The sequence below is a fragment of the Heteronotia binoei genome, chromosome 7, assembly GCF_032191835.1.
Source record: "Heteronotia binoei isolate CCM8104 ecotype False Entrance Well chromosome 7, APGP_CSIRO_Hbin_v1, whole genome shotgun sequence".
Lineage (NCBI taxonomy): Eukaryota > Metazoa > Chordata > Lepidosauria > Squamata > Gekkonidae > Heteronotia > Heteronotia binoei.
In genome coordinates, this window is record NC_083229.1 from 19,272,015 (window position 1) to 19,285,086 (window position 13,072).

The 13,072-nt window shown below is 49.6% G+C and overlaps 1 protein-coding gene across 2 annotated transcripts in view; it reads left to right on the forward strand.

Annotated features, from left to right (window-relative positions):
- The window catches only part of ADCY8 (adenylate cyclase 8), a 198,811-nt gene that overhangs the window by 109,502 nt on the left and 76,237 nt on the right, over positions 1-13,072 (forward strand). For both annotated transcript variants that reach the window (XM_060243211.1, XM_060243212.1), the window contains exon 6: positions 5,567-5,725. In XM_060243211.1, coding sequence (XP_060099194.1) covers positions 5,567-5,725 — 159 coding nt within the window. The remainder of the gene's footprint in view (positions 1-5,566; positions 5,726-13,072) is intronic.

Consider the following 13,072-nt stretch of genomic DNA (forward strand, 5'->3'; position numbering starts at 1 on the left):
TGGCAACCAGGCCCATAGCCACAGGAGGGCATGGGGGAAGCCTCCCCACCAAAACCCCCCTTGGGCCTATATGGCTCCTCCTGGCAGCCCTGCTCTCCTTGCTGCTCTCACAGCCCCTGCTCTCTCCGCTGCTCTCACAGCCCCTGCTCTCTCCGCTGCTCTCACAGCCCCTGCTCTCTCCGCTGCTCTTGCGGGCCTAATCTCCCCACTGCTCTCGTGTCCCCTGTCCCCCTCCGTGGCGCCTTCCCCCCTCCTGCCCACCCACCTGGTGAAGCACCGGCTCCTGGGGTTCTTTCAGGCCCCCCCTGCCGATCAGCTGATCAGTGGGAAAAGCCGCACCGAGGCCCGTACTCCTATGCCGGCCTTAGGGTGCTCTCTGGACCAGCAAGCCGCTGAAAAAGCGCCCACTGCCTCTGCTACTTCCTCCCCACTTCCCTCCCCACAAGAGCAGCGGTGGCAGAAAGAGCGGGGGCCGCCCGAGCAGGGGGCCCTCCATCAGAAATTTTATCCCGCCCCCCTCCTAAAATTTTCTGGCTATGAGCCTGTTGGCAATCCTGCAGGGGGCAAATAGTGCAGCTTTTCTTCATCAAGAAACCATGAGATTTCCAAAGCATGGGCCACTTCTACAAAGGCCCTGCTTTGGATTTTTCAGTACCAGTGTAAGGGGAAGAAAATCTGGAAGATTCATCAGATGAGGGAGGGCTTTAATTGAAGAAGAAGGGTTGGTTTTTATATCCTATTTTTCTCTACCCCACGGAACTTCAAAGCGGCACCACCTGAAGGTTGTCAACCCTAGCTCTGTGGCATTATACTGAGGTCCCTGCCCTCCCGAAATTCCACACTTCTCAGGTTCTGCCCCCCCCCCACATCTGCAGGAATTACATCCTCCAGAGTTGGCAGCTTTATTTCTTTATCATTATCTCACACAGTCCAGGGCTAAACTTTAACCTACAAATCTGCACTCCAAGACTCATCCCAGCTGAACAAACTACACATAGTCCAGAGCTTTTTTTTGCAGCAAGAACTCCTTTGCATATTAGGCCACACCTCTCTGATGTAGCCAATCCTCCAAGAGCTTACAGGGCTCTTAGTACAGGGCCTACTGTAAGCTCCAGGAGGACTGGCTACATCAGCAGGGTGTGGCCTAATATGCAAAGGAGTTCCTGCTACCAAAAAAGCCTTGACCTAGTCCCTTTCACTCGCAATTCCCCGATCACTCCATCTTCTAAACCGGTTTTCATGATATATAAGCAAAGCCTCTGGGAGGGAAACTGTTCCATTTCCAGGAATTGGTACTCCAGAAAAAAAAAAAGTTATAAAAACCCTAAAGTCATTAGGGACTTGAAAGTTGGATGAGAAAAATTCTTAATTAAAGCCATTGGTGATGCTATAATGAATATCCATCGTCTGATTTTATGGGGAAGGGTTCAGCAGGGTCAACGCACCTTGCAGCTTCTTCCATTCAAATCTCGCTATCATGCTCTTCCTTTTATGCGCTGGGGTAATCGCGGTAATATGTGCGCCGCGGGAGCAGGCCTGCAATTAATTGATTCTGTGATAATCCGCGCTTCAGGGCTGTTTCATTTTCCCACGTAGAACGCTATCTCTTAATTGCACAAACCGAGCTCATACCTTCTTTTTTAAGTGTTGGATTTTATGGCCTCCTTTACAGGATTTCTTTGTAAAGCCCTGGATGATTGCGGGTGGGGAGGGAGTCAGCAAAACTGTTTTTTGCTGCATTTTTTATTGTGCACTGAAAATGTGGGTCTGTCCATTAGAGAGCTACAGTTACTGTAATCTGTTAGCCAATAGAAGTAGGGTGATTTACAGCACAATCCAGAGGGGTGGGGATGGAAAGTCTTTTGGGAGCATATGAGCCGCTACGTTGGCACAGGAAGGGTTTGCGCTGACGTACGACCGGCGCTGCCACAGTGGAGGGGAGTTACGTGGGCAGGGGGCCACCCGAACGCTGCTCTGCCCGAGGACAGCGGCACCTGAGGGCTGCGCCCGAGCGTGGGTGGAAATGAGGCAGAGCGCAGTGTTCAGGCAGAGGAGGGGGTGGAGTTGGGGTCGCGGCCAGGCTTAGGCGGCTTCCTGAGCAGTTTGGCCCATGACACGCCCCCCCAAGACGCGTAACGTTATTCCTGCAAAAATAGTGGCATGTCCCATAGATACTCATTGAAACCAAAAACAAAGGTCGCCTCCACCACTGCGGAAGCTTGCCAACCCCTTAGGGAGCGGCATGATTGCCTCACCAATCCCCTCGCGCCTAAGCCTGGCAAGCCCCCTCCCCGGCGTCAAATCGCGGCCCCCCCTCCTAGAATTACGTTCGCTCTGCCTTGCACAACTCAGTTGTTAGGGACAGGTTCACATGGCGGGAAGTTCTGCCGGCGAACTCCTGGCCATACAGACTTAGAGTGAGGGAAAGGCAGGCATGTTGGTGACAGGTTTTGCACCACGTGGTTGCTTTGACAGTATCTTTGACATGCGAGGGGGTGAGAGAGGTGTCTCCCCTTGGGCTAACTGCTCTTATTTCCAGGTCTCCACAGGTTCCGGGCTCCCGGAGGCTCTGCATGCGAGGACTGTCACACATGACTGGGTAAGTTCCACTGTTCCCCCCCCATCCTCCCCCTCCCCTCGCTGTTGACTGCTTGGTGTGCAAGCATCTCTGGCACTTGAACCCGGCAGTGGGCTCCAGCAGGGGGCATTTGCTGAGCCCACTCTCCTGTGCTGCTGCCTGCTCCCTTCCCTTGGTCTGCCCTCTGCCAATTCCCAACCCCTGGAAGGGCACAGGGAGTCGGGGGGGGGGTGTGGCTGCTGCCCCGATGAGGGGAGGTGGGTCAGAGACTGTCCGTTTAAGAGAGCGCTCGGCTGAAATGCAGCCTGCTCTTCCAGCTGCCACCCTTGCAGGTGCTCTTGATCTCTGTCTCCGTTTTGCAGGTGGGACTCCAACACAGAGACTTCCGTGTGTGTTGCTCCACCGCCCCCCACTCCCTCAGCTGTTTCTGCCTGCCACTCGGAATGGAGCCCCGCCCACAGCAAGACTGCCCAGCACGCTCCAGGGAGACTGTTGCACTGTGTTCTGGAAGAATAAAGTCTGAACTGTGCCCTCTGTTGTCTCTCCTACTTGGCATCTGCTGCACATTCCTGGGGCAAACCCCCCCCCCACTCTGTCAGTGGCGTCTCCGAGAGAATGCCTGGGAGGGTGGACAGACTTGGTTCTTGCGGGGGGAATGGGCTATGAGCCGCCATTCTGCCCCCCGCGTGGCTGGACAGGGGAGGGGGGGTGCCACCCCTTAGCCTGCCCGGGCTGACAGCCTACCCGACCGCACAAGGCTATTGTGCGCTGGGCACTTGGGGGGGCACTGAAGTGGGTGCATGCCCAGCGGCTCGCACTCTGAGTTCTGCGGCCCCCAGGGGAGGTGTTTCTTGCACATAGTAGGGGGCGGCAGCAGGGCAATACCGGGGGGGCTCCAGGGGGTGTCTTTTAGACATGGTCTGGCTGCTCCCAGACACACATTCCAGCCACTGTCTAGCACAGCGAATTCCTGCACTTGGCAGTTCCTGCTTGTCCGTGCATGCCTCTGCCCATCTGCCTGCCAAAGGCAGAGTCTCCGACAGCAGGAGGGAGTGGGGGGATTGATGGCCTCTCAGGCATGGGCTTTCTGCCCCCTTGCCCGGTTATGTGCAATGGGCTGGCCAATCCCGTGGTCCCGTGCGAGCCTGCACCTCCCCCACCCTCACCTCGGCAGCGGGCCAATGGCGTGCACCTGGGCGGAATCACCATGGCGACGGGTTCTCTCTCGCTTGTCGGGCCGCTCTTCCCCCTCCAAGCATGGCATAACATCTCCCCTTTGGAAGCCTATGAGCGGCATCATAGATCCGCCCATGCCCGAGTGGCCGGCCACCACGTATGTCTGAATTGGGCTGCCCGTGGCTAGAGTATCAGACTGGGATTTAGAAGATCCAGGTTTGAATCGCCGTTCTACCATGAAAGTCAGCTTTAGGGTTGCCAGCCTCCATGTCCCAGAGGGGATCCCCCGATTTCGGGAACTTCTTCCTACTGCAGGCCCACTGGCTGATGGGGGAAACCCCTTCCCTAATGATAATGTCACCTGGAAGTAATGTCATCATATTGGGAACATTGAACAGGGGACACTCTGCTTTTGGGGCAAACTCTATGGTTTAAGCCCAATTTCACCATAGTTTGCCCAAATACAGAGTATCCCCCCATGTGACATCCCCAACATGATGACATCACTTCCGGGGGATGTCATCATGTTGGGGACATCACACAATGTCCCCACCCCCAGAAGATCCTCAAATCCCCCCGCTGACAGGCAAGGGGACCTGGCAACCCTACAGCTGGGTGGCCTTGGGCCGGTCACACACTCTCAACCTAGCCTGGCACACTCTCAACCTAGCCTGTTGTTGTAGGGAGGATAAAGTGGAGAGAAGAACTTTTGGTTCCCCTTGGGAAGAAAGTCGGGATATAAATGAAGCAAATAATATAGTACTGTGGAGACCTGAGTTCCAATCCTCACTCAGCTGGGAATTAAATGTTATTATGAGAACAGCCCAAACAAACCACTAGAAAGAAATCAATTCAATAACTGGGGTTGCCATCTCTGCAATGTTTTTATTGATTTATTTATTTTATTTACTTTAGATTTATATGTCGCCCACTCTGCAAGCGGACTCCGGGCAGCTAACAGTCATAATAAAAAATGAATTAAATTACAGTTTTAAAACGATAAAAACATGTACAACAATTTAAAAAACCCCTAGATATTTGGTGCTAGAGAAAAGAATTTTTTAATTTAGGCAGATCAGCTTATATTGATGTCTCAGTTCTTCTGTTAATCTGTTAGTGGTCCTACAGATGGTATTGCTGTGGCAGCCTCATCCCATATTAGCTGTTATAGGCCTGTCAAAAGACTTCAGTTTTACGGGCCCTGTGGAATTAGGAGAGGTTCCACAGGGCTCTCTGGGAGAGCGTTCCATAACGTAGGTGCCGCCACTGACAAGGCCCTGGCCTGTGTAGAACTTCATCTGGCCTCCCTTGGTCTGGGGATGGAGAGCAGATTTTGGCTCCTGAATGCAGTGCTCTCTGGGATGTATATGGGGAAAGGCGGTCCCTTAGATAGACAGGTCCCCGGCCATATAGGGCTTTAAAGGTCAATACCAACACTTTGAAACGGACTCAGTACACAATAGGCAGCCAGTGTAGCTCTTTTAGCACCGGTTGAATGTGCTCCCATTGAAGGAGCCCCATTAACAAGTATTGGGAAATACCTGGAGATTTATGGGAGGGAGGTTAGGGAGGGCAGCGTTTGGGGAGGGGAGGAACCTCAGCAGGGTTTAATGCCCTAGAGTCCACTTTCCAAAGCAGCCATTTTCTCCAGGGGAACTGATCTTGGTCATTTAGATGATGGCATCTGGGTTTGGGCCACTGTGTGACACAGAGTATTGGCCTGGACGGGCCACTGGCTTGATCCAACATGGCTTCTCTTATGTTCGTATGATGTCCTTGGTAGGTTTTTAAGATGCTGGGATTCTTTTCCAGATACGTTAGATCCCAGACAAAGCATGACGTGGACATGAGGATTGGAATACACTCAGGGTCTGTACTGTGCGGCGTGTTGGGCCTCCGGAAATGGCAGTTTGACGTCTGGTCGTGGGACGTGGATATTGCGAACAAGCTTGAGTCTGGCGGAATCCCTGGGTAAGTCTAAGTCTCTTTAACAGCAGCATCGTGTCTGTGGGATGAACAAGCTCATTTTCCTAAGATTTCAGGTTTTATAGACATCATAACCCTCTGCAGGGGTCGTTTTGTAGAAAAACAGCACCCGGAAGTGACACCACCATGTCCTACGGTGCTCTAGGACTGTCCCCAAACTCTATGTTTTGTTACGTTGCCACCCTCGAATAACCACCTTTCCTTTACCTAAGTATGCCAGAGTTTTGGATGAACCATTGTATCCTTTATTATCTGTCATCCCGATGACACAACACTTGGCGAAGCATCCCCCGCAGGCCACATTTTCACCACCACGACACTCCGAGTTGCTAATGTGTGCTTCTGGGTGACCTTTGCATCACTCATTCTATTACTAGAATATGTAGGCATTTCAGCCCGATGGTTTCTCCATCCAAAGTGCCTTCCTGACCTTCAGGGGCGCAGTTGCTATTTCTACCTGACACAGCCTGTATTTCAACACATCATGAGAGGCACAACTCATGTCTTTGGCACGGAGGGATAATTGCCCTTTCTCAGCGGCATCCAAGAGAGACCCTCAGGGGGTGATGGAGACCAGTTAACTGAGCTCTCTGCCCTAGTCTGTCCCTCAGCCCCTTAACAGCTTCCTTTCAGATCTGAGGAAGGAGATGATTTTGGACCTCTGTGATCACCTTGTCTGCTTCCAGGAAGGTCTAGAGAGCCAGTTTGGTGTCTTGGTTAACTGTGCAGACTCTTATCTGGGAGAACCAAAGGGTGATTAACATGTGGAATTCACTGCCACCAGAGGTGGTGGCGGCTACAAGCATAGCCAGCCTCAAGATGGGTTTGGGTAAAAATATGGAGCAGAGGTCCATCAGTGGCTATTAGCCACAGCATATTATTGGAACTGTCTGAGGCAGTGATGATCTGTATTCTTGGTGCTTTGGGGGGGGGGGAGGGAAAAGTGGAAGGACTTCTAGCCCACGTGAACCTTCTTTCTTTTTTGGCCACTGTGTGACACAGAGTGTTGGACTGGATGGGCCATTGGCCTGATCCAACATGGATTCTCTTATGTTCTTAGGAACCAGGTTTGATTCCCCACTCCTCCACTTGCAGCTGCTGGAATGGCCTTGGGTCAACCATAGCTCTCACAGGAGTTGTCCTTGAAAGGGCAGCTGCTGTGAGTGCCCTCTCAGCCCCACCTACCTCACAGGGTGTCTGTTGTGGGGAGAGAAGATATAGGAGACTGTAAGCCGCTCTGAGTCTCTGATTCAGAGAGAAGGGCGGGGTATAAATCTGCAGTTGTCATCTTCTTCTAGCTCAGGGGTGTTGGACTCATTTGTTATGAGGGCTGGATGTGACATAAATGAGACCTTGTTGAGCTAGGCCATGTGTGTCATAAAATGTAATGCTAGCCAGTGGAGAGCTAAACTTTATAAAGGACATAAACACATTTTTAAAAATAAAAATAAAATATACTTAAAAGATTTCGCTCATTTAACAGTTTCTGATAACTGACATCTCTTGCTCTGAATAATTGCATCAAAATCTGGAGACAATGTCTGTGCTGTAGCAATCTTGAGCATGCTGTTTAGGTGTTGTTCAGGTGTGTGTGTGTAAGCTGCAAACCTACTCAATGCACAGCAGCCAAGAAGGTTAGAGCGCCTGCTCTGGCTGCAACGCCACTGAGGATGTTCTTCGCAGCTGAGAACGAAACGTCTGGAAGAAAAACTTTCTCCAGTAGAACACAGCACTTGAGCCCGAAAGATTCTACAAACCCTAATGATGATGCCAGCCGTGAAAACCTGAAATCTTTGATACTGCTTTTGATTTATTGACATGTATTACAGAAATCTCATGGCCGTCAATGCTTTGAGCCTAGGATCCAGGGGAAAATATGAAGTGGCTGGGCATTGCAAGCTTTTGTACAAAAGTTGATTCATGTGCTGGTCAGCCAGTAGGGGAAATAGAGGCTTTGCTCTGTAGCTCCTGCGCAGGTGAACAAGCCTGGCAAAGTAAGTGGTGTTGCAGAAGGAAGCAAAAGAGAGAGAAGGAAGCAGATGACAATGAGTTGTTTGTGGGCCTGATGGGAGTTCTCTGTGGGCTGGATTTGGCCCTTGGACTACACATTTGATATGCCTGGTCTAGCTTCTAGTCCCACCACCTTTACTTGAACAACATCAGACTTTTTTTTTTGTCAATAACATGCTTCGATTCAGAGAGCCAGTGTGGTTAAGAATGCTGGACTAGTACCTGGAACACTCAAGTTGTAATCCCTGTTTGTGCCATGGAAGCTCACTGGGTGACCTTGGGCCAGTCACGCTCTCTCAGCCTAACCTCCCTCACAAGGTTGTGGTGAGGATAAAATGGAGAGGAGAGGAGAATGATGCAAGTTGCTCTGGGTCCCCATTGGGAAGGAAGGCAAGGTATAAATGAAATAAATAAATAACATTTATTTGTGAAAATATCTGGGGCGAAATCAGATTCCACCACTTTTGCAATTCACCACCTTGTTCACCTTTGCGATTCAGATTGAGATCTTTGGAATGAAAAGTTGGTAACGTTTTCAAGCTGTGCTGATCATGAACTACTTCAGGGCTAATCAGAAGCACTAAACCTCTGAATCCCAGAGCCAGGAGGCAGCATCAGGGAAAGGCCTCAGCCTCTCTGCCCTGTTCTTGGACGTCCAGAGGAGCTGGTTGGCCGCTGTGTGAGTCAGGATGCAGGGCCGGATAGACCACTGGTCGGATCCAGCAGGGCTCTTCTGATGTTCTTATTAGAGGAAGGCTTCAGCCTCTATGCACTTTTGTTGGCCCTTCAAAGGACCTGGTTGGCCACTGTGTGAGATGGAATGTAGGACTAGATGGACCTCTGGTCTGACCAGCAGGGCTCTTATATTCTTATGAAGGCCTCAGCCTCTGTGCCCTGTTGTTGGCCCTTCAGAAGAACTGTTTGGCTACTGTGTGAGACAGGATGCTGAACTAGATGGCCCACTGGTCTGATCCAACAGGGCTCTTCAGATGTTCTAATGAAGGCCTCAGCCTCTATGCCCTGTTGTTGGCCCTCCAGAGGAACTGTTTGACAAGATTCTGGACTAGATGGACTATTACTCTGTTCCAGCAGGTCTCTTCTTATGTCCTAATGAAGGCCTCAGTCTCCATGCCCTGTTGTTGGCCCTCCAGAGGAACGTTGGCCACTGTGTGAGACAGGATGCTGGACTAGATGGACCACTGGTCTGATCTAGCAGGGCTCTTCTTATATTCTTATGAAGGCTTCAGCCTCTGTGCCCTGTTGCTGGCCTTCCAGAGGAACTGGTTGGCCACTGTGTGAGACAGGATGCTGGACTAGATTGACCACTGGTCTGATCCAGCAGGGCTCTTCTTATGTTCTTTTTGAAAGGAGAGGCTAGGATGGCACTTTGTCCTGGTCCTCAAGTTCCAAGGGGGCCTCAGATGTGGACAGTTGTTAATTCTTTGGCATTTGGTTAGGTTTTGTAGGATTTTTTTTTTTTGCATCATGTATTATCATTTAAATTTTGCTTTATATCATGTCTACCTGCCTCAAAAGCTGGAAGTGGCAATCTGCCAGGAGACTATGGGAGGGGATGTTCTGGAAGATGCTGAGGGAGCGAGTCAGTTGCACTGACATTGACGTAACTGTGATGCTGGCATCAGCATGACGCTTGTGCTGTCCTTGATTTGGGCCAAACTCGAGAATGCCAGTGTGATGCAATGATGTCACTTCCAGACAGTTCTATGCCAGAATTGATGTCTCACCAATGCCAACGAGGTCTCTCCAATTCACCACCACCACTAGTCTGCTGAGTGGCTTTAGGGAACAGGGGTTCAGGGAAGGAGGTCTCTGGTTGCTCAGAGAGGACCTAATCACCTTAACACCCTACATGCTGTCCCTCTAATACACAGGTAGTTAAGGAGACACAAAAGTTATTTGAGAAGTGTTAGCAGTCTTCCAGCACTCTCAGCTGTCTTTGACATTCTCAGATTTTACACCAGGGGTGTAGACCGGGATGGCCAATGTAGACCAGGGGTTGCCAGTTTTGGGTTGGGGAATTCCTAGATATTCAGGATGCGGAGCCTGGGGAGGGTGGAGGGAGGGGCAGGACTTCAGCAGGGAATAATGCTATGGAGACCAACCTCCAAAGCAGCCATTTTCTCCAGGGGAACTGATGTGTATCAGCTGGAGACCAGTTGTAATGCCAGGAGTTAGGGATGCCAGTTTCCAGGTAACCAAGGGATTCCACCCCCCTCCCACAAGAATTACAGTTAATCTCCAGAGTGAACTGGATGGACCATGGCTTCTAACATAGCTTCTCTTATGTTCTTATGACAGAGATCAGTTCCCCTGGAGAAAATGGATGCTTTGGAGGGTGGACTGTATGGCACCATATCCCATTGAGGTCCCTGTCCTCCCCAGGCTCCATCCCCAAATCTGCAGGAGTTTCCCAACCTGGATCTGGCCACCCTACCCCACCCATCTCCCACTGGTGGCCAAAGGGGACTTGGCAACCTTATCAGGAGATCTTCAACTAGCACATGGAGGTTGGCAATTCTAGCTGAAGAAGATCTTCTAAATATAAGACTTAGAGTTTTGTTCTAGTTAGCCTAACGCTCTGAAGAATCCCTCCCGTCAAGACTTTTCAACATTCTTGGCTTCCTTTACAGTTCTAAAGATGCATCTGTCAAAGATAAACCATAAATCTGTTTTGAAGGGAACTGCCTTATAGTGAATCAGGTTGACCATTTGTTCATCAAGGTCAGTATTGTCTACTCAGCCTGACAAGAGCTCTCCAGGGTCCTGATCCTTTTCAATGAAAATTCCAGGGATTGAACCGAGAGGACTTTTGCATGCCAAGCCAATGCTCTGCCATTAAACCAAGTCCCTCCCTGTGCTTAAATTATTTTCTATATGATGTTTTCAGCATGGGAAACAAATCCAAAGAACCCTCCTGAATCTTTTCTATGAGGAACACTTCTCATTTTTTATTAACATAGAAGGGGCCGTGGCATGTGGAAGGTCTCAGGTTCAATCCCCACCATCTCCAGTTGAAAGGATCAGGCAATAGGTTATGTGAAAGACCCCTGCCTGAGACCTTGGAGAGCCGTTGTCAGTTTAAGTAAACAATGTTGACCAGGGGTGGCCAAACTTGCTTAACGTAAGAGCCACATAGAATAAACATCAGACGTTTGAGAGCCGCAGGACATGAATGTCAGATGTTTGAGAGGCGGAAGGAAGGAAGGAAGGAAGGAAGGAAGGAAGGAAGGAAGGAAGGAAGGAAGGAAGGAAGGAAGGAAGGAAAATAGGTGGGGGAGGGAGGTGGAAAGAAAGCAACTTTAGCTTTAAAATCTATTCTCCAAACCACCAGCTGGCTTGTTTGGAGAAGTGATTTTAATGTGACAAGTTGGCCAATGGGGCAGTGGAGGCTTCAAGAGCTGCATAATATGTGGGCAAGAGCCGCATGTGGCTTCTGAGCCGCAGTTTGGCCACCCTTGATGTAAACTTTGATGGACTATCTACACGCCTACAAACCAGATTGTCAAAGTACTGAAACTGAATTTATCCCACCCTATCCAATCAACATTTATGGCCCCAAAGAATCATGACCTGCCAAAGTACAGCAGCACAACTAGGTCATGGATCGGGCCCAGTATTTGCATTTTAATGGAAGTCATTTGCCTTTTCATGTCCCATTTTCCTTGCCTCTGTTTGATCAAGTGAATTAAACCAATTAAGACAGCAGTTTGAGTTTCAATAATAAGCAAACTTAAGCAAGGTCTACAAAGTCAAAGCAGAACTTCTCATTAATTTAAATGGACTCAGGCTTCACTTCTTGCAAATTACATGGCTAATGAAATGAAGTACAGAGGATTCTGAAACATGGAGAAATACAAATGACTTGGCTACCCTACTCCTTTCCACCTAGGGTTGCCAGCTGGGCTTTTCACTTCAGCAGGAGCAAAAATAGGGAGTGGAGTAATGCTTTGCAGCAGGGGTGGCCAACGGTAGCTCTCCAGATGTTTTTTGCCTACAACTCCCATCAGCCCCAGCCATTGGCCATGCTGGCTGGGGCTAATGGGAGTTGTAGGCAAAAAACATCTGGAGAGCTACCGTTGGCCACCACTGCTTTGCAGCATTGAGACCTCACTTCTGGATGTACCTGGAACATTATGACACTCTAGGAATTCCCCAATACTCTAGGGTAAAAACCACAGACATTTGAGGAATTCCTAGAGTATCATGGTATCTCACTTCTGGGCACAACTGGAAATGATGTTGTGATATTGCTTCCTACCCCCAATTTTTCTCCTGCTGAAGAGCAGGAGCATAAGAAAATGAGAAGAGCCCTGATGGATCAGACCAATGGTCCATCTAGTCCAGCATCCTGTCTCACACAGTGGTCAACCAGTTCCTCTGGAGAGCCAACAACAGGGCATAGAGGCTGAGGCCTTCATCAGGACATAAAAAGAGGGCCTCTGGATCAGACCAATGGTTCATCTAGTTCAGCATCCTGTCTCGCAGAGTGGCCAACCAGTTCCTCTGGAAGGCCAGCAACAAGCCATAGAGACCAAGGCCTTCCAGCAGATGATTGGAGATTGTCCACCATGGAGGGCAGTTTGGTAAGCCTGTTCCCACCACTGACACCTTTCTTCTCCTTGGAATAAAACAAGCAGTGGAGGAGGAACAGACCTATCCATGAAAAAATCCCTGGAAGTAGCTAGAGGGCCAACAACTCTTGAGGGTATTCAGAGGTTTACTGCCTCTGAATACGGAGGTTACCTTTAGCCACCATTGCTAGAAGCTGTGGAAGGCCCTGCCCTCCATGAGTCTGTCTAGTTCCTCTTGAAAGCCGTCTATGCCTGTGGCTATCACTACATTCTCCGGGTGCGAATCTGGTAATATTAGTGTTTTAATTGTATGCTGCTGTGACTAGGCTTCTGAAGAGGTGGCACAGAAATATCCTAAATACATAAAAGAGGCCATTTGACTTATCTGCTGGGTGGCATGAAGCTATGTGTGTTAAGTGCCACCATTGCTTATGAGTTATGATGACCCTATGGATGACCTAAAAAAAAATTCTCTCGTAAACAGCCTTGCTCGCGTCTTGCAATTTGCAAACTTGAAGGCTGTGGTTTCCTTTTTGGAGGTGACCCATCCCATTCTGTGTCTTCCTCATTTCCTGCTGTCTTGAACTTTTCCTAGACTTGTATTTTCTAGTGACTCTTGTCTTCTTATAAGGTGATCAAAGTATGATAGCCTCAGTTTGGTCATCTTAATTTCTAGAGCAAGCTCACATTTCTTTTGATCTAGATCCCACTCTTTCTTTCTTTCTTTCTT